Here is a 22,189-nt window from a genome sequence, read left to right as displayed (position 1 = left end):
CAAATATCATAGAGAGTGGCTTGGCAACTCCATCAGCTAATTCCCTCAGGACTCTGGGATGCATCTTGTCAGGTCCCATACACTTATGTGTGTTCAGGTTCCTCAGGTGGTCCCGAACCTGGTCTTCACTTACAGCTGGAGGGATTTTACCCCCCTGGTCCCCATCTTGTGGTCCATCAATTGGGGAGGGGCAAGGAGAGAGGTTGCCAGTGAAGACTGAGGCAAAAAAGTTGTGGAGTACCTCAGCTTTCTCCTCATCTGTTGGTACGAGGTCGCCATTCTTGTTCATTGGGAGGGTACGCTTTCTTTGACTTTCTTTTTGTGGTTGACATACCTGTAGAAGCCCTTCTTGTTATTCTTAGCATCCCTTGCGAAGTTCAGCTCCAGCTGTGCCTTGGCCCTCCTGACCCCCTCCCTACACAACTGGGCAGCATCCCTATACTCTTCCCAGGATACCTGTCCCTGCTTCCACTGCCTGTGCAGTTCCCTCTTGCCCTTTAGTTTGACCAGCAGGTCTTGACTCAGCCATGCTGGTCTCTTCCATTCCTTGCCTGATTTCTTACACCTGGGGACTGAGAGCTCCTGCACTCAATGGAAAGCATCCTTAAAGATCTGCCAGCTCTGATCTGCTCCCCTGTCCCTGAGGACCATTTCCCAGGGGGTCCTACTGACAAACTCCTTGAAGAGCTGGAAGTTGGCTTTCCTACAGTTTAGGGTCCTGACTATACTCCTCATCCCAACTCTTTCAGCTCTTTTCCTTGCTCATTCCCAGCAACAGCCATGGTAGTTGCTTACCTCCTCAATCTATGTTCATCAGCAATCAAAAAAATGTTTGTGAGTATTGAAGAGCTATTCATTTATTTCACTGTGGAGCAAAGACATTGTCTGGTATCATGCAATGGACATGCCTATGTTTTTGTTTCTGTACTGTCTCCTAGCTGCAGCTCTTGAGTACTAAGTTCTCAGTCACCCTCACAGTAAAAAAAAGTGTTTCCTTATGTTGAGACACCACCTTCTGTGTTTCATTTTGTGCCCATTGCCTCTTGTCCTGTCACTAGACACCAATGGAAAGAGCCTGGCTCCTCTTCCCTCCCTTCGGGTATTCACAGAATCACAGAATCACAGAATAGTAGGGGTTGGAAGGGACCTCTGTGGGTCATCTAGTCCAACCCCCCTGCCAAAGCAGGGTCACCTACAGCAGGCTGCACAGGACCTTGTCCAGGTAGGTCTTGAATATCTCCAGAGAAGGAGACTCCACAACCTCCCTGGGCAGCCTGTTCCAGTGCTCCGTCACCCTCAGAGGGAAGAAGTTCTTCCTCATGTTCAGATGGAACTTCCTGTGCCTCAGTTTGTGCCCATTGCCCCTTGTCCTGTCGCTGAGCACCACTGAAAAGAGCTTTGCCCCATCCTCCTGACACCCACCCTTGAGATATTTATAGGCATTTATAAGGTCCCCTCGCAGCCTTCTCTTCTTCAGGCTGAACAAGCCCAGTTCCCTCAGCCTTTCCTCGTAGGGGAGATGCTCCAGTCCCCTCACCATCCTTGTAGCCCTCCACTGGACTCTCTCCAGTAGCTCTTCATCTTTCTTGAACTGGGGAGCCCAGAACTGGACACAGTACTCCAGATGAGGCCTCACCAGGGCAGTGTAGAGGGGAAGGAGAACCTCCCTCGTCCTGCTGGCCACACTCTTCTTGATGCACCCCAGGATCCCATTGGCTTTCTTGGCAGCCAGGGCACACTGCTGGCTCATGGTTAACCTGTCGTCCACCAGGACACCCAGGTCCCTCTCCGCAGAGCTGCTCTCCAACAGGTCCACCCCAAGCCTGTACTGGTGCATGAGGTTGTTCCTCCCCAGGTGCAGGACCCTGCACTTGCCCTTGTTGAACCTCATCAGGTTCCTCTCTGCCCAGCTTTCCAGCCTATCCAGGTCATGCTGAATGGCAGCACAGCCTTCCGGTGTATCTACCACACCTCCCAGTTTGGTGTCATCAGCAAACTTGCTGAGGGTACATTCTGACTCTTCATCCAGGTCGTTGATGAAGAAGTTAAACAAGACTGGGCCCAGTACTGACCCCTGGGGGACACCACTTGTTACCAGCCTCCAACTAGACTCAGCGCCGCTGATGACAACCATCTGAGTTCTGCCATTCAGCCAGTTCTCTATCCACCTCACCGACCACTCATCCAGCCCACACTTCCTGAGCTTCCCTAGGAGGATATCTTGGGAGACTGTGTCGAAAGCCTTCCTGAAGTCTAGGTAGACAACATCCACGGCTCTCCCTTCGTCTACCCAGCCAGTCATGCCATCGTAGAAAGCTATCAGATTGGTCAGGCATGATTTCCCCTTGGTGAATCCATGCTGACTACTCCTGATAACCTTCTTTTCTTCCACTTGCTTCATGATGGCCTCCAGGATAAGCTGCTCCATCACCTTTCCCGGGATGGAGGTGAGGCTGACCGGCCTGTAGTTCCCTGGGTCCTCCTTCTTGCCCTTTTGGAAGATTGGAGTGACATTGGTCTTTCTCCAGTCCTCGGGCACCTCTCCTGTCCTCCAGGACCTCTCAAAGATGATGGAGAGTGGCTCAGCAATGACATCCACCAGCTCCCTCAGCACTCGTGGGTGCATTCCATCGGGGCCCATGGATTTGTGGACATCCAGATCACTTAAGTGATCCCTCACGCAGTCCTCCTCGACCAAGGGAAAGTCGTCCTCTTTGTAGGCTTCTTTTCTTACCTCCGGGGCCTGGAATTCCTGAGGGCCAGTCTTAGCACTGAAGACTGAAGCAAAGAAGGCATTCAGTAGCTCTGCCTTCTCTGCACCCTCCGGCACCAGGACACCCGCCTCATTCAGCAGCGGTCCCACATTGTCCCTAGCCTTCCTTTTGCTGCTGATGTAGTTGAAGAAGCCCTTCTTGTTGTTTTTGACATCCCTTGCCAGCTTCAATTCCAGGTGAGCCTTGGCCTTCCTCGTCGCATCCCTGCATGCTCTCACCACGTTTCTGTACTCTTCCCAAGTGGCCTGTCCCTCTTTCCACATTCCATGGACCTTTCTCTTCTGCCTGATCTCCGCTAGAAGCTCCTTGTTTAACCATGCAGGTCTCCTGCCTCCTTTGCTAGATTTCTTTCTCAGGGGGATGCATTGCTCCTGTGCATGGAAGAAGTGTTTTTTAAAGAGCGACCAGCACTCATGGACCCCCCTGCCTTCGAGAGCCCTGGCCCACGGGATTCCTCCCAGTAGCTCCTTGAAGAGGGCAAAGTCAGCCCTCCTGAGGTCCAGGGTTTTGATCCTGCTTATCGCCCTGCTTCCTCCACGCAGGATCCTGAACTCGACCATTTCATGGTCACTACAGCTGAGTCTACCTCCAACCTTCACATCCTCCACCAGTCCCTCCTTGTTTGTTAACACGAGGTCCAGCAGAGCGCCTTTCCTTGTTGGTTCCTCCACCACTTGCATCAGAATATATATTGATATATATACTTGCATTCATATATATTGATAAGATCCCCTCTGAGCCTCCTCTTCTCTAGGCTAAACAGTCTCAGCTGTCTCAGCCTTTCCTCAGGAGAGATGCTCCAGCCCCTTCATCATCTACATGGCCCTTCACTGGACTCTCTCTACTATGTCCATCTCTCTCTTGTACTGAGGAGCCCAGAACTGGACACAGCACTCCAGGTGTGGCCTCACCAATGCTGAGTAGAGGGAAAGGATCACTTCCCTTGATCTTCTGGCAATACCTTGCCTAATTCATCCCAGGGTACCATTAGCCTTCTTTGCAGCAAGGGCATATTGCTGGCTCATGTTCAACTTGGTGTCCACCAGGACCACCAAGTTCTTTTCTGCAAAGCTGCTTTTCAACTGGTTGGCTCCCAGCATATACTGGTGCATAGGGTTGTTCCTCCCCAGGCGCGGGACTTTGCACTTCCCCTTGTTGAACTGCATGAGGCTCCTGCCTGCCCATTTCTCCAGCCTGTCAAGGTCCCTCTGGATGGCAGCACAACCCTCTGGGGTATCAGCCACTCCTCCCAGTTTGGTGTTATCTGAAACATGCATCCTGGGAAGAATATAGGGATGATTCCCAGGTGTGTAGGGATGGGATCAGGACAGCTAAGGCACAGCTGGAGCTGAATTTGGCAAGGGGTGTGGAGAATCATAAGAAGGGCTTCTACAGGTGCATTGGTCAGAAAAGGAAGACTACAGAAAATGTACCCGCCCTGATAAATAAGTCAGGAGATGTAGTGACAACCGACATGGAGAAGGCTGAGGTACTCGACAATTTTTTTTTCCTCCATTTTCACTGTTCCCACATCTCTCAAGTCCCTAAACCTCCAGGCAGGGACTAGGGGAATGAAGTCCCTCCTGTTGTAGGAGAAGATCAGGTTTGAGACCACCTGAGGAGCCTGAACATATACAAGTCCGTGGGACCTGATGAGATGCATCCCAGGGTCCTGAGGGAACTGGCAGATGTAGTTGCTAAGCCACTCTCCATCATATTTGAAAAGTCATGGCAGTCAAGCAAAGTCCCTACTGACCGGAAAAAGGAAAGCATCACCCCCATTTTTAAAAAGGCAGACCCTGGGAATGATGGACCAGTCAACCTCACCTCTGTGCCCGGTAAAATCCTGGAGCAGATCCTCCTGGAAGCTATGTTGAAGCATATGGAAGACAGCAAGGTGATTTGAGACAGCCAACATGGCTTCACCAAGGCCAAATCGTGCCTGACTACTCTAGTGGCCTTCTACAATGGAGTGGCTGCATCAGTGGACAAGGGAAGAGCTATGGATGTCATCTACCTGGACTTCTGTAAGGGTGGTCCAACTTGATACTTGCTACAAGCTACTCACATACTCGTTTCACAGGCACTCCACACTCATGGATCCCCCCCAGATACCAGCACGGACCCTCCGCCCCACCTGATACCCGTGCCTGGACTGAGGGTCTCCTCCTCTCCAGCTAGTCCAGCTCTGGCCACTGGCTCTGAGCTTCTCACTTGCCTCACTCCAGTCCTTCCCAGTAGCTGGTTGTGGGGGCACACACTGTTCCCACCCCAGTGGCTGGCAGATGAAATACCCCCTCCCCACTCCAATAGCTGGCACTGGGACCCCACTCATTCCAGTAGTTGACACCACAGGCTGCGGGGCACCTACACCCCTGGTCTGACTCCAGTTACTGGCACCCAGTCCACTCACACACACAGAAAGGTCTCACCAGGAGCTGGTACTTACTCCTTGCAGCACACACACACGGGATAGAGAGTGAGATTATTCAGAGATAGTTAAGAAAAGATTTAATAAGAAAATAAGACAGATGTGATCAGGCACAGGGCTCAGTCAGACAAGCATACTGGCTGGCCCCATTTTACATGTTACCAGCCCCTTTTATACTCCTTTCTGTCTATGCCTTCTTTGTTCCTCCTCGATTCCCTTCCCCTGCACATTGCCTCATCACTTGGCATAGTTCCACTGACCCACTCCAACATCCTGAACCCTGAGCTTTGCATCCTTATCAGTCACAAAGGCTCAGTTTTCCTGCAATTTATTGATTGTCCAACAGTTAGTGTGACTGACCAGGTTTGTTTCTGGTTATTATCTTTGTTAATGCTAATTGGTCAGGTTTTATGTCTCTGTGTGTTTGCCTCCCTCCTTTTCCTTATCCTCCCAGCTGAGAAAATGAACATTCTCACAATCCACATAGCCTTACCAATTAGTGCAACTGACAAGGTTTGTTCTCATCACGACCTCCTTTGCCATGTTGTCATCGAAAATCCAGGAATAAAACCTCGTAACACCAATGTAGTGTTAAAAGGCAGGCATTCTTTATTGCAGCGCTGGATGCAAGGGGGATAATTCCACCAAACGTGCATACCTCATACCTTTTCCGTGCAGTTTATATAGATCAAAAATATACATATTTATTTTATTCATGCATATTCAGTATTATTCTCTTTGGCGATTGGTGTAAACTTTTCACGCTTCCTACGTAAATGGTTGCGCAGACTCAGTCACCCTCTTCCATTGTTCCTTTTTGAGTAGGTGGTATTACTTGAGTAGGGGGTCAGTGAGTCGGTGGTCGTGATCTCCCCCTGCCATAATTACCTTTTACCTATTAGGCTCGCAAGCTTGGCAGTTCTGGTGAATTTCTTCAGTCCGCTTCACAAAACCACACTCCATCATTTCTCTTGACAGAAACACAATTACCTACCATTATTAGCATTAATAGTTACGTAGAGACTAGACTCTCTGTTCCCAGACCTAATGTCCAGGTGCGTAGGGCTGTACAAGGGACATAGCAACATTGTTCATGTTTATGGTTAACTGATTCTGTCACCCTGGTTACAATGTGTCAGTCAGGTTTGTGTCTCTGTATGTTCTTGCGTATGGCTCCTTTGAGCAGACACCACTCCTACATACCCTTACAATGAAGTGGTCAAGGAATCTGAGTCATACTTTGTTTTGCACAGACCATTAATGAAATGAGTATATTTCTACTAAAAATGTATCAATCAAGGCTCTAGTGTTACAAAAGTTAATGCTAACACAAATGTATAAAAACATGACAAATACTGTGGATCAGGGTTTATACTTTAGGCAATAAGTAGTTTAGCTAGGGTACATATACACAAGATGCAGTAACAGTTTACTTCAGTGTAGACACACTCTAATTATTAGCAAGTGGAAGAAGCTGTTCATGAGGGTAAGGGACAGTTATCCTTGGAGATACTGAAAATTTCACTGGACAAGGCCCTGAACAACCTGATCTGATTGGACCGGCTTTGAGTAAGAGCCTCCATCAGTGGAGCTATTCAAAACCCGATTGGACAATGACCTGAGCAACCTGCTCTGGTTGACCCTGCTTGAGCAGGGGTGGTGGTGGTGAACTAGATGATCTCAAGAGATTCCTTCTAACCTCAATGATTCTGTGATACCATGTGATTCTGAGCAGCATGTTGGACCAGAGACCTCTAGATATCCTTTCCAAACTACATTATTCTATGATCTTTCAGCTCCACCCATGACTCATTCAACGGCACCCCCATCCCCCAGTGCTGTTTTGTTCTTAAGAAGATCAGCTAAAGGGTCCTCTGTGAGTCATCTCTCTTAATCCTCAATTGCTCCAGGATGTGCTGACAGAACAGAGATGTCTCAGCTGCTGCAGAATCTCACCTGGTTCAGGTGGACTGAGAGCTTTTCTGATGCTTTGCATCTGACAAAACCAAAGACAAAGCACTGTATGATCATGCCTCTCTGCTGGCCAGAGGTTTCAGTACCATCTTTGTCCATCACCATCTTGAAACTGTTGTCACTGTGTTATTCTCCAGCTTCAAGGATAGAGACACTGAGCAATCTCATCAGTAAGAGCCACTGTAAAATGCGTTGCTGCCTGAAGTGTTACATTCCTTTTTAGTACCTGACTTTCCTGGCACATATTCTTTGTCAGACTCTCTATTGGGATAAGGCTGCAGCAAAACCCTTTCTGTCCCTGGCACGCACGCCTCCTTGTTGGGTCACTGGAGTCTAAGCCTTCCACTCTGTGATTAGAGGGCTGGTGCCCTCTGCCATTTCACAGCATCAGCTTGAGCAACCTTTCTCACTTGTATGAATCTTATTGGTCTTTCTGGGACTCGTTGTCCCTGGAGCTTTTGAGGAGGACCACCAGCTTGTGCTTACATCTTCATGTGGTTGCAGAAGCTTGCCACAGCCTAGTGGACGTTTTCCATTATCTAAGTCCATCAAAGGGTTCCTTGCCCATCAGTAGGCCTTGCTGGAGCCAGCCTTGGTCGTACAAACACCATATTTTGTTGCCCTTAGGTGAAGCATGTAGAATGACACTGTCGGGTTGTATTGGGCAAATTAGAAATGATGTCCAGTAATGGAGATCAGATTGGTATTGTGATTGAACCGTATATTGTAATTGCTATATTGTGCTAAGTGTAGCTCACATTTGTATTGTGATTTCAGTACATTTTGTGTCACTGTTAAATTAGAAATCCTGTGCAACATCAACTATCTTCAGATAAGTAGATTTGATATCAAACATTATACCCTCCACCCATGGAATAGCTAATAGAACCTGGTCAAAGAATATTGGACTCTGACATCTGGTCATAGGGGATGTGCAAGGAAACTGAGCTCCCATTAAAACTGATTCTGTCACAGTTTCCCTGTGTAACGTCATGCAAGTTATTTCACTCCTTAACCTTCCATTGATCACAAAAGTAATAACACTGCTCTGCCTTTGCAGGACTTGGTCATGACAGGAACCTGAACATGTGCACTGGAAGTGCAGGCCTCATAGCTGTGAGGGCTCTGAACTTTGCAATTGCCCAGTCTCTGCAAAGCAAACCCTCAGTTGGAACTTCTTCATTCCTGACACCTGACAGATTGTATTTTTTTGCCAACTGCCTCTGATTTTCTCCCTACAACTCCAATCCTTGACCCCACATGCTTTCACACCTAATTTTAATTTTTGGGTGGTAGGCACTCAGATACGTCAAAGCCATTTGACAGGCTTGCTTGCCTGTATTTTGGCACTTTCTCCTTCACTTTCGTCTGTTTTCTGTTGTCTTGGATCTTACTTTGCTTGTGGATTTCCTCCAGTGGCATCCTTCCTCTCCAGTCATGGTACTGGCTTGTGTCTGGTTTTCTGGAATGTCTCTTACCCAAGAAATTGTGGCAAGGAATTCACAGTTCTAGAGCCTGATCTCAAGCATAGCAGAAAAGGCCCTACAAAGGGAAGTAGGCAGCTGTTTAGCACTCACAGAGGCCATTGAAAAACCAGCATTAAACAATGCATTAAGAAATCGGGAGTGGAAAGTATTAAAGCACTTGACTGGGAAGATTTCTGGAGTTTATTCACTGTGGGGAATTGTGGCATATGATGGCACAGACTCTGCTTGTGGTGCAAGTGACACAAAGTTTATTTTGCAAGCAGTGCTTTATACATCTTTACCCAGACGTTAGTTCCCCAGGAACTTTCTATCCCGATAAGGCAGCTATTTGCATGAGGTTCTCTATTCTACTTCTGTCCAATCCATTGTCATATCACACACCAGGTCAGCCAATAAGGTTGCTGATCACACGCTGTCCACGCGCTGGCTGACAGTACACAACCGCTGTTTTTTAAATCCTTATTCATGTACTCAGCTCCTTCAGCACATCGTCAAGTTCTGTTTACTTCAGCATTTTTCTCTTCCGTTTATTACAGCAATCTACTTTTGTCCCCGTCCTCTACAGGGACTATTTCAGCTATTAAATCATTTTTGTTTATATCTATAATTTTTATCCATCTCATTTTCCTCCTTGCTTGTTTCCCTGGAAGTTAATGGACCCAAGAACTAACAGCATCTTACACAAACACTTGACAACCGAAAAAGGTTGGGGCTGCTCTCCACATGCCAGCCTTTATTAATTCCATTCAGCTACTTCTGTGCTCTCGGTACTGGCTGGACTCCAGTAGCCAGGGGGTAGATGTATCCCTGGTATGATTCCAACCACAAACAAATAGGAAATCCAGAGTCACATCAGACACTAGTTACAGTTAGGATTGGCACCATGCTTAGGAGCACGGCAGAGGAAATAACTTTTTGTATCTTGGTTTGATAAGTGTACCACAAACATTTACCAGCACTGACACAAAATTTTCTCACCTGCCCTGAGCTTCCCTCCTCCTGATCTAAATCACTGCTTGGAAGAAGAGAATTTTAAAGGTCTATTTTAATTCATTTCAGTAAGGCTTTTACACATACAGACAACATATTGGGAGATAGGTAACGTGCCCCTTGTTAATACAATGGATACAAAGGATTGGCACAAGCCACAAATCATCAGCCCGTCTGAAATGAATTGGTTCAAGGAATAACATTTGAGGAACACACACAGCCTGCTCACTTCTGTTGCAGTTTGGCCGTGGCCGGTAACAAAAGGGCCATGCGGTCGCTCTACCACCCCTCCCCCTGCTGGGGTGGGGAGGAGGATAGAAAGAAAAAGACAAAAAAACTTGTGGGTCGGGATAAGGGCAGTTTAACAGAACAACAAACAAAACGAACAGTAACAACAACAATACAGATAAGGAGAATATATAAAACAAACAGCAGGACGGACAGAGCAACTCTCACCACACAGTGCCCCACACGCTCCCAAGCCACAACTGCCTTCCCTCCCTGGCCAGCTGCCCCACCAGAGCCGAGCACATGGTATCCAATACCCTGTTTTGTTTGGCCAGTTTAGGTCAGCCTGCCCAGCTGTGTCCCCTCCTGGCATCTGGTGAAAATTAACCCTGTCCTAGCCAAACCCAGGACATCTTATTACCATAATTCTTCCAGTAGGCAACACAGCTCCTCCAAGACAGCACACCTCCTGCAGAACAGAGTGCCTTCTCTCCTGGTATGAGAGAGAGGCCCCACGCACTCCCTGCAGTTTGGGACTTGGAAAGGTGCTTTTATCATCCGAAGCTCTGTCTGTGTTAAAACCTCTGCCCTGGCAGGGGCAGCTGCTCCAACAACTTCTGGGGAATCTGCCTTGTGGCATATTACCACCACACCCAAGACTGTGACACTGGTACAAATTCAGCTGAGATGCACTTCTGCACAGACTACTGTACCTGTTGGATGTGTCTATTAGCTACCACCCAGAAGCTGTCTTCTAGGCCTGGCTCTTATATTGGCCTCTCCTGAGCACCTGCTAAAAGTGTGCTTGACCCTCCCTAATCAGGGGACAGCTGCAACAAAGGCTCCATGCACCTTGGAGCCTTTTATAGGACTTTCCTTCTGCAGGACTTTTCCTTATCCAATTACTAGATAGCAGATCTGATAGAATGTACTCTTTTTCTGAAGGGGAACTAGCGTGGTATTTTTATTGTTATGAGGTTGGCTGCCTTTCTGGCCCTTTTTAATTGGAGAGCATCCACTTAAGCTTCATATGTAGTCTTCCAACTTGAACACGCTGGGCTCCAGTCCCTTTCCTCTAGCTGTGCTAACCCACCATATCCATCTGAGTTCTGGCACAAAATATATTTGGTTTTGGCAGTCCTGTGACATCAGTCAGGTTCTTCAATGAAATCTGAGTCCTGGAACAGGTAAATGACCTGCTCAGCCTGGTGACAGAGCTGAAAGAGGAAGTGGAGAGGTTAAGGAGCATCAGGAAGTGTGAGAGTGTGGCCTTCTGATTATTACCCCCTCTTGGTAATGCAGGTTGGCGGGGACGAGATCGCAGAGAGAAGTCCCAAGGCCATCAAAAGGGACTTCAGGGCACTGGGGTGACTGGTTGAGGGATCAGGGGCACAGGTGGTGTTTTCCTCCATCCCATCAGTGGCAGGGGACAGCACTGAAAGGGGCAGGAAAACTCACCTGGTTAACAGGTGGCTCAGGGACTGGTGCCATCGGTCAAATTTTGGCTTCTTTGATCATGGGGAGGTGTACACAGCACCAGGCCTGCTGGCAACAGGTGGATCGCAGCTATCTCAAAGCGGAAAAAGGATTCTTGGCCACGAGGTGGCGGGGCTCATTGAGAGGGCTTTAAACTAGGTTCGAAGGGGGAAGGGGACATCGCCCAGCTCACTAGGGATGAGCCCAGGCATGGCATGCCAAGGCCAGGGGTGAGATTGACAGCCCAGCTCAAGTGTGTCTATACCAACGCACGTAGCATGGGCAATAAACAGGAGGAGCTGGAAGCCATTATGCAGCAGGACGGCTAAGACTTGGTCGCCATCACAGAAACATGGTGGGACAACTCGCATGACTGGCATGCTGTCATGGATGGCTACAGACTCTTTAGGAAAGACAGGCCAAGAAGGCGAGGTGGTGGAGTTTCTCTGTATGTGAGGGAGCAACTGGAATGCATTGAGCTTGGCCTGGGGACGGATGAAGACCAAGGTGAGAGCTTGTGGGTTAGAATTAAGGGACAGGCTCACATGGGTGACACTGTTGTGGATGTGTACTACAGGCCACCTGACCAGGAGGAGGAAATTAATGAGGCCTTCTACAGGCAGCTGAAAGTAGCCTCACAGTCACAGGACCTGGTTCTCACGGGGGACTTCACCCTGACATCAGCTGGGAAGACCATACCGCTAGGCAGGCGCAATCCAGGAGGTTCCTGCAGAGCATCGATGATAACTTTGTGATGCAAGTGGTGGAGGAACCAACAAGGAAAGGCGCTCTGCTGGACCTTGTACTAACAAACAAGGAGGGACTGGTGGAGGATGTGAAGGTTGGAGGTAGACTCGGCTGCAGTGACCATGAAATGGTGGAGTTCAGGATCCTGCGTGGAGGAAGCAGGGCGGTAAGCAGGATCAAAACCTTGGACCTCAGGAGGGCTAACTTTGCCCTCTTCAAGGAGCTACTGGGAGGAATCCCGTGGGCCAGGGCTCTCGAAGGCAGGGTGGTCCAAGACAGCTGGTCGCTCTTTAAATGTCACTTCCTCCATGCTCAGGAGCGGTGCATCCCCCTGAGAAAGAAATTGAGCAAAGGAGGCAGGAGACCCGCATGGTTGAACAAGGAGCTTCTATCAGAGCTCAGGTGGAAGAGAAAGGTCCATGGAATGTGGAAAGAGGGGCAGGTCACTTGGGAAGAGTACAGGAATGTGGTCAGAGCATGCAGGGATGTGACAAGGAAGGACAAATCCCACCTGGAACGGAATCTGGCAAGGGATGTCAAAAACAACAAGAAGGGCTTCTTCATCTACATCAGCAGCAAACGGAAGGCTAGGGACAATGTGGGGCCGCTGCTGAATGAGGCGGGTGTCCTGGTGCCGGAGGGTGCAGAGAAGGCAGAGCTACTGAATGCCTTCTTTGCTTCAATCTTCAGTGCCACGGCTGGCCCTCAGGAATTCTAGGACCCGGAGGTAAGAGAGGAAGCCTGCAGAGAGGATGACCTTCCCTTGGTCGAGGAGGACTGTGTGAGGGATTGCTTAAGCGCTCTGGACTTCCACAAATCCATGGGCCCTGATGGAATGCACCCACGAGTGCTGAGGGAGCTGGCGGATGTCATTGCTGAGCCACTCTCCATCATCTTTGAGAGGTCCTGGAGGACAGGAGAGGTGCCCGAGGACTGGAGAAAGGCCAATGTCACTCCAATCTTCCAAAAGGGCAAGAAGGAGGACCCAGGGAACTACAGGCCGGTCAGCCTCACCTCCATCCCGGGAAAGGTGATGGAGTAGCTCATTCTAGAGGTCATCATCAAGCAAGTGGAGGAAAAGAAGGTTATCAGGAGTAGTCAGCATGGATTCACCAAGGGGAAATCATGCCTGACCAATCTGATAGCTTTCTACGATGGCATGACTGGCCGGGTAGATGAAGGGAGACCCGTGGATGTTGTCTACCTAGACTTCAGGAAGGCTTTCGACACAGTCTCCCAAGATATCCTCCTAGGGAAGCTCAGGAAGTGTGGGCTGGATGAGTGGTCGGTGACATGGATTGAGAACTGGCTGAATGGCAGAACTCAGAGGGTTGTCATCAGCGGCGCTGAGTCTAGTTGGAGGCCGGTAACAAGTGGTGTCCCCCAGGGGTCAGTACTGGGCCCAGCCTTGTTTAACTTCTTCATCAATGACCTGGATGAAGAGTCAGAATGTACCCTCAGCAAGTTTGCTGATGACACCAAACTGGGAGGAGTGGCTGATACACTGGAAGGCTGTGCTGCCATTCAGCGTGACCTGGACAGGCTGGAAAGTTGGGCAGAGAGGAACCTGATGAGGTTCAACAAAGGCAAATGCAGGGTCCTGCACCTGGGGAGGAACAACCCCATGCACCAGTACAGGCTTGGGGTGGACCTGCTGGAGAGCAGCTCTGCGGAGAGGGACCTGGGTGTCCTGGTGGATGACAGGTTGACCATGAGCCAGCAGTGTGCCCTGGCTGCCAAGAAGGCCAATGGTATTCTGGGGTGCATTACGAAGAGTGTTGCCAGCAGGTCGAGGGAGGTTCTCCTTCCCCTCTACACTGCCCTAGTGAGACCCCATCTGGAGTACTGTGTCCAGTTCTGGGCTCCCCATTTCAAGAAAGATGAAGAGCTACTGGAGAGAGTCCAGTGGAGGGCTACAAGGATGGTGAGGGGACTGGAGCATCTCCCCTACGAGGACAGGCTGAGGGAGCTGGGCTTGTTCAGCCTGAAGAAGAGAAGGCTGCGAGGGGACCTAATATATACTTACAAATATCTGAAGGGTGGGTGTGAGGAGGATGGGGCCAAGCTCTTTTCAGTGGTGCCCAGCGACAGGACAAGGGGCAACGGGCACAAACTGAGGCACAGGAAGTTCCATCTCAATATGAGGAAGAACTTCTTCCCTCTGAGGGTGACGGAGTACTGGAACAGGCTGCCCAGGGAGGTTGTGGAGTCTCCTTCTCTGGAGATATTCAAGACCTACCTGGACAAGGTCCTGTGCAGCCTGCTGTAGGTGACCCTGCTTTGGCAGGGGGGTTGGACTAGATGACCCACAGAGGTCCCTTCCAACCCCTACCATTATGTGATTCTGTGATTCTGTGAGAGGGAGATTGACTGGTGGAGCCACACCCTGCCATCCCTGAGGCCAAGGCAGCAGGAGGCGGCTCCACAAGAAGCAGAGGACCCCCTACCCTCTTGCCACCAAGCATAAGGAGGGGACCTAAGAGACAGAGGGGAATGGAAACACGTCCCTGCTCGGGGCAGCAGGTGAATCCCCTCCTGGCCTTCCTCAACTCCCCAGTTGCCCTTAAGCAACAGATATGGGGCTCTGGAATGTGAGGGCCTGGCAAATGAGGATGGGGGTGAAGGTCCATCCAGGGGGTTGCCTAGGACAAGTCGGTCAGCCCCATGTATTGTGACTGCCTTGGCTAAGAAAAAAAGGAGGGTAATTGTCATAGGTGATTCCCTTCTGAGGGGAACAGAGGGCCCGATATGCTGACCGGACCCATCCCACAGGGAAGTCTGCTGCCTCCCTGGGGCCCAGGTTAGGGATGTTGCTTGGAAACTCCCCGGTCTGGTGCAGCCCTCTGATTATTACCCGCTCTTGGTAATGCAGGTTGGCGGGGACGGGATCGCAGAGAGAAGTCCCAAGGCCATCAAAAGGGACTTCAGGGCACTGGGGTGACTGGCTGAAGGATCAGGGGCACAGGTGGTGTTTTCCTCAATCCGATCAGTGGCAGGGAAGAGCACTGAAAGGGGCAGGAAAACTCACCTGATTAACAGGTGGCTCAGAGACTGGTGCCATCGGTCAAATTTTGGCTTCTTTGATCATGGGGAGGTGTACACAGCACCGGGCCTGCTGGAAACACATGGAGTCCAGCTGTCTCAAAGGGGAAAATGATTCTTGCCCACGAGCTGGCAGGGCTCATTGAGAGGGCTTTAGACTAGGTTCGAAGGGGGAAGGGGACATCGCCCAGCTCACTAGGGATGAGCCCAGGCTTGGCATGCCAGGGTCAGGGGTGAGATCGACAGCCCAGCTCAAGTGCATCTACACCAATGCAAGCAGCACAGGCAATAAGCAGAAGGAGCTGGAAGCCATTGTACAGCAGGACAGCTATGACTTGGTCACCATCAGAGAAATGTGGTGGGACAACTCGCATGACTGGAATGCTGTCATGGATGGCTACACACTCTTTAGGAAAGACAGGCCAACACGACGAGGTGGTGGAGTTTCTCTGTATGTGAGGGAGCAACTGGAATGCATTGAGCTTTGCCTGGGGACGGATGAAGAAGGAGTTGAGAGCTTATGGGTTAGAATTCAGGGACAGCCTCATATGGGTGATGTTATTGTGGATGTGTAGTACATGCCACCTGACCAGGAGGAAGAAGTTGATGAGGCCTTCTACAGGCAGCTGCAAGCAGCCTCACAGTCACAGGCCCTGGTTCTCATGGGGGACTTCAACCACCCTGACATCAGCTGGGAAGACCACACAGCTAGGCACATGCAGTCCAGGACTTTTCTACAGAGCATCGATGATAACTTTGTGATGCAAGTGGTGGAGGAACCAACAAGGAAAGGTGCTCTGCTGGACCTTGTACTAACAAACAAGGAGGGACTGGTGGAGGAAGTGAAGGTTGGAGGTAGAATCGGCTGCAGTGACCATGAAATGGTGGAGTTCAGGATCCTGCATGGAGGAAGCAGGGCGATAAGTAGGATCAAAACCTTGGCCTTCAGGAGGGCTAACTTTGGCCTCTTCAAGGAGCTACTTGGAGGAATCCCATGGGCCAGGACTCTCGAAGGCAGGGGGGTCCAAGACAGCTGGTCGCTGTTTATACATCACTTCCTCCATACTCAGGATCAGTGCATCCCCCTGAGAAAGAAATCGAGCAAAGGAGGCAGGAGACCCGCATGGATGAACAAGGAGCTTCTAGTGGAGCTCAGGTGGAAGAGAAAGGTCCATGGAATGTGGAAAGAGGGGCAGGCCACTTGGGAGGAGTACAGGAATGTTGTCAGAGCATGCAGGGATGCGACGAGGAAGGCCAAGGCCCACCTGGAACGGAATCTGGCAAGGGATGTCAAAGACAACAAGAAGGGCTCCTTCAAGTACATCAGCAGCAAATGTAAGACCGGGGATAATGTGGGGCCACTGCTGAACGAGGTGGGTGTCCTGGTGCCGGAGGATGCAGAGAAGGCAGAGTTACTGAATGCCGCCTTTGCTTCAATCTTCAGTGCCAAGGCCGGCCCTCAGGCATCCCATGCCCTGGAGGTAAGAGAAGAAGCCTGCAGAGAGGATGACCTTCCCTTGGTGGAGGAGGACTGTGTGAGGGATCACTTAAGCAAGCTGGATGTCCACAAATCCATGGGCCCTGATGGAATGCACCCACGAGTGCTGAGGGAGCTGGTGGATGTCATTGCTGAGCCACTCTCCATCATCTTGGAAAGGTCCTGGAGGACAGGAGAGGTGCCCGAGGACTAGAGGAAAGCCAGTGTCCCTCCAATCTTCAAAAAGGGCAAGAAGGAGGACCCAGGGAACTACAGGCCGGTCAGCAAAGAGTACACCCATCCAAACCATTGGCATCTAGTTTCTCCAGGAGGATACTGTGGGGAACAGTGTCAAAGGCCTTACTAAAGTCCAGGTAGATGACATCCATAGCCTTATCTTCATCCACTAGGTCGGTCACCTGGTCCTAGAAGGAGATCAGGTTAGTCAAGCAGGACCTGCCTTTCATGAACCCATGCTGGCTGGGCCTGATCCCCTGGCTGTCCTTCACATGCCCCGTGAGCGCACTCAGGATGAATCGCTCCATAATCTTTCCCAGCACTGAGGTCAGGCTGACAGGCCTGTAGTTCCCTGGATCCTCCTTCTGGCCCTTCTTGTAGATGGGTGTGACATTGGGGATCCTCCAGTCCTCTTGGACGTCCCCTGTTAGGCAGGACTGCTGATAGATGATGGAGAGTGGCTTGGCCAGCTCCTCCGCCAGCTCCCTCAGCACTCTTGGATGGATCCCATGCAGCCCCATAGACTTGTGAGTGTCCAGGTGGCCTAGCATGTCGTTAACTGCTTCCTCCTGGATTATGGGAGGTTTGTTCCACACTCTTTCCCTATCTTCCAGCACTGGGGGCTGACTACCCTGGGAATAACTAGTCTGACTATTAAAGGCTGAGGCGAAGAAGGCATTAAGTACCTCAGCCTTTTCCTCATCCTTGTTGGCAATATTCCCCCTCGCATCCAATAAGGGATGGAGACTCTCCTTGGCCCTCTTTTTGTTGTTGATGTATTTGTAAAAACATTTTTTGTTGTCCCTTACAACAGTGGGCAGCCTGAGTTCTAGCTGGGCTTTTGCCTTTCTTATTTCCTCTCTGCACGACCTAACGAGACCCATGTACTCCTCTTGAGTCACCTGCCCTTTCTTCCATAGGTGGTAGACCCTCCTTGTATTCCTGAGTCCCAGCATGAACTCCCTGTTTAGCCAAGCTGGTCGTCTTCCCTGCCAGTTCGTCTTGCGGCACATGGGGACAGCCTGCTCCTGTGCCTTTAAGACTTCCTCCTTGAGGAATGTCCAGCCCTCCTGGACTCCTTTGCCCTTCAGGACTCTCTCCCAAGGGATCCTCTCAACCAGCATCCTGAACAGGACAAAGTCTGCCCTCAGAAAGTCCATGGTGGTGGTTTTTCTGGCCCCCCTCTTAACTTCACCACAAACCGAGAACTCTATCATTTCGTGGTTGCTAAGCCCAAGACGGCCTCCAACCACCACATCTCCCACCAGTCCTTCTCTGTTAGTAAACAGCAGGTCTAGCGAGGCACCTCCCCTGGTCGACTCACTTACCAGCTGCGTCAGGAAGTTATGTTATCTTCCACCCACTCCAGGAACCTCCTAGACTGTTTCCTCTCTGCTGTGTTGTATTTCCAGCAGATGTCTGGTAAGTTGAAATCCCCCATGAGAACAAGGGCTAGTGATTGTGAGACTTCTGCCAGCCTCTTGTAGACAACTTCATCTGCCTCTTCATCCTGGTTGGGTGGTCTATAACAGACTCCCAGCAGGATGTCTGCCTTGTTGGCTTTCCCCCTCATCTTTACCTATAAGCATTTGACCTTGTCATCACAATCGTTGAGCTGTACACAATCAAAGCAGTCCCTAACATACAGTGTGTATTATATCAGTGTGTTGTCGTGGTGGGTTGACCTTGGCTGGCAGTCAGATGCCCACCTAGCCACTCTTTCACTCCCCGTCCTCAACAGGACAGAAGGATAAAAGAGATGGAAAATCTCATGGGTCAGGATAATTACAGGTGATTCGAAGACCTGGTAATAACCTAACAGTACAATGTACACTGTTAAGCAGGTATCCTTTATTACAGCGCCAGGCTCATGGGGGATCTCTCCTCCAAACATGTGTGCCAAACACCCTTTTCATTCCAGGTCAAATAAAATCACAGTACATATATTCATTACATTTCGGAGAAATGCTTAGCCTATTCATGGATTTTTCGAGAACTAATTAGCATATGTTAATGTCTTTCACGCATGTCTGTTGGCGCCTGTGGGTGGTCATCGGGGGTCCTCAGATGAAGACTCCTACTCTTAATCACAGTGTCTGCTGGTTGACCTTTGTTTCTGTGCAAACTCAGTTCTAAGATCACGTATATCACGTCCTTCAAGGTTGATTTGTTCCGGTCTTGTTGTCCTCTTGGTGCCTCTTTATCTCTGTAGCTCAGCGCATCTGCTCTCCCAAGGCCGAGCTGTCTAAGTGGGATTATTCAGGAGTCTCTTACAACCTTCCCAATTATTCACAAAGAACCAAGACTTGCTTTGGTTTTAATTAATCTGTGTGCAATGGTTCTGATGACCTAAAGTGATAACTTCTATCTACATCTGTAACATTCGCTATATTCCCAGGTAGCAATCCCTCTTTTTCTTTTGAGGGCTTGTAGCTTACATACTACAGTTCTCAGCAGTTACAGCATTGGATTATTATGCATGCAAGAATGCAAACTGCAATAATAAAAAGTACTAACAACTGGAAAATATCATTAAAGCTACTTCATTAAAGTTTCATGTTTCTTATTATCCCTTCTATCACAGAGAGATAACTTACCAACTACCGTTATGGGCAAAACAGACTCGACTTGGGGAAAATTAAATTTATTGCCAATTAAAATAGATTTGGGTAGTGAAAAACAAAGACAAAATTAAAACAACACCTTCTCCCCAACATTTATCCAAGACTCAACTTCACTCTGTCATTCCCGACTTCTCTACCTCCTGCCCCTCAGCGTTGCAGGAGGGATGGGGAATGGGGGGTTGCGGTTAGTTCATAACAGTTCCTCTCTGCTGCTCCTTCCTCCTCCCACTTTTCCTCTACTCCAGCATGGGTCCTCTCCATAGGCAGTCCTTCAGGGAATATATACCTGATCCACCATGATCTCTCCATGGGCTGCAGGGGAATCTCTGCTTCAGTGACTGGAGCACCTCCTCCCCCTCCTTCTTCTCTGAACTTGGTGTCTGCAGGATTGTTTCTCATATTTTTTTTTCCCTCAGTTCTCTCTGCTGTGTAGCATTTTGCCCTTTCTTAAATATGTTTCACAGAGGTGCCACCAGCTTCTCTGATGTGCTCAGCATTGTCCAATGGTGGGCCTGTTTTGGAGCTGGCTGGCACCAGCTGTGTCCAGCACAGGGTGGCTCCCGTCTCTTCTCACAGAGATCACCCCTGCAGCCCTCCTGCTGTCAAAACCTTGCCACATAAACCCAATACAGTTTTGAACACTGTTTTAGTCACAAATCCAAAACACAGCACCATATGGGCTGCTGTGAAGAAAATTAAATCCACCTGAGCCAGACCCAGTACATCCTGCCATGGTTCTTCTGTTTGGTTTTGTTTGTTTCTTTCCAGGCCTTTTCCATCCTGGCATTGTCTCAAGTTGATTCAACTTAAGCTTCTAATTCTCCTTCCTTCCAAATTTCCTTCTTGAATTGTATTTATAAAGTAACCAGCCCTCAACAAATAGTACTTGAAAGGCTACAGAGCAGCTTAGGTTGTGCTGCAGACTTTGTCTTTGGTCAATCAAGAGGCCTGTTTATCATTCCAATGGATACTAGCAGAATCCACAGGTAGTCACATCTCCAGTTAGTCGTGTTTCATTTTTATTTACAGCGAGAAAGTGATGAAGATGATGGTGACAATGACCGAAGCAGTGATAGGGAAGATGGACCTCTAGAAGAGCAAATAGAAGGCTTGCAGGAGAGAGTAGAATCAGCCCAGAGTGAACAGAAGAATCTTTTCCTTGTTATATTCCAGGTAATGATGGGTGATGTCTTTGCAGTATCATTTGTATCTTAATCATTTTCTTGGGGTGAGTACATGGGAAGGGATAGATGGGCTTATTCTGGATAAGAATCAAAGAACTGCCTAACTCCCTTAAACAAGAATTGTTTCAGTGTCAATAGCCTGAGAAAACAAGTTCTTTTGATAGCATGCAATTTCCTAAACAAACAAAAGGAATTTTGAATATAAGAAGTTACTCTACTTAGTGTCTCCTAAGTGAAATATTCATTCTGACATTGCCGTTCAAAGCTTCTGTCTGACAAATGTCCCATGGATTCTCTCATCTGAGGCTAGTAACTTATTTTCATCTGAAAAGATTTACTGAACCAACATTCTATTTGTGTTCTTCTACAGCGTTTCATTATGTTGTTAACTGAACACTTAGTGCGATGTGAAACTGGCGGGATTGACATATTTACACCTTGGTACAAAAGCTGTATAGAGAGGTTGCAGCAAATCTTCCTACAGGTAAGTTTCACTTCTTGGTTTGGAAGGCTTTGGGTGGTTGCTGGAAAGAAAAGTTTACATGATTTGAGAGCTGAGCTTGGTCACTTATTTTTACCAGCTCCATTAGAACAGACATGGCTGGCATCACCAGTCTTTTTCAGGGACTAATGTGAGTTTGGGCTGTGTCTGTCTCTGGTTTTGACCCCATCTTTGCTACAGACTTGCTAAATGACTGGAGGGTGAGCTCCTTGATTTGTTTCTTGCACTGTGAATATAGTGCAAAACAATACTGAGATGTGGTTGTAAAAGTAGCTGAGATTTTAGAATCATAGAATCATAGAATGGTTTGGGTTGGAAGGGACCTTAAAGATCATCTAGTTTCAAACCCCCCTGCCATGGTCAGGGACTCCTTCCACTAGACCAGGTTGCTCAAAGGCCCATCCAACCTGGCCTTGAACACTTCCAATGATGGGGCATCCACAACTTCTCTGGGCAACCTGTTCCAGTGCCTCACCACCCTCACAGGAAAGAATTTCTTCCTTATATCTCATCTGAATCCACCCTCTTTCAGTTTAAAGCCATTACCCCTTGTCCTATCCCTGCATGCCCTTGTGAAAATTCCCTCTCCAGCTTTCTTGTAGGCCCCCTTCAGGTACTGGAAGGCCACAATAAGGTCTCCCCGCAGCCTTCTCTTCTCCAGGCTGAATAGCCCCAACTCTCTCAGCCTTTCATCATAGGAGAGGTGTTCCATCCCTCTGATCTTTTTTGTAGCCCTCCTCTGGACCCACTCCAACAGGTCTGTGTCTTTCCTGTGCTGAGGGCTCCAGAGCTGGATGCAGGACTCCAGGTGGGGTCTCACCAGAGCGGAGCAGAGGGGCACAATCCCCTCCATTGCCCTGCTGGCCATGTTTCTTTTTATGCAGCCCAGGATACAGTTGGACTTCTGGGCTGCAAGCGCACACTGCTGGCTCATGTTGAGCTTCTTGTCAACCAGTATCCTGTTCAGGTTCGGCTGCAGCCAGCAACAAAAGCGCCACGCGGCCGCCCCTCCCCCC

The 22,189-nt window shown here is 49.2% G+C and overlaps 1 protein-coding gene across 4 annotated transcripts in view; it reads left to right on the top strand.

Moving 5' to 3' along the window:
* The window catches only part of LOC142365564 (nuclear cap-binding protein subunit 1-like), an 89,810-nt gene that overhangs the window by 64,821 nt on the left and 2,800 nt on the right, over positions 1 to 22,189 (top strand). For all 4 annotated transcript variants that reach the window (XM_075446443.1, XM_075446442.1, XM_075446445.1 and 1 more), the window contains 2 exons: positions 20,517 to 20,660; positions 21,042 to 21,155. In XM_075446443.1, the coding sequence (XP_075302558.1) occupies positions 20,517 to 20,660; positions 21,042 to 21,155 (258 nt within the window). The remainder of the gene's footprint in view (positions 1 to 20,516; positions 20,661 to 21,041; positions 21,156 to 22,189) is intronic.

The sequence above is a fragment of the Opisthocomus hoazin genome, chromosome W, assembly GCF_030867145.1.
Source record: "Opisthocomus hoazin isolate bOpiHoa1 chromosome W, bOpiHoa1.hap1, whole genome shotgun sequence".
NCBI classification, from domain to species: domain Eukaryota; kingdom Metazoa; phylum Chordata; class Aves; order Opisthocomiformes; family Opisthocomidae; genus Opisthocomus; species Opisthocomus hoazin.
This window is presented reverse-complemented; position numbering and strand designations above follow the sequence as displayed.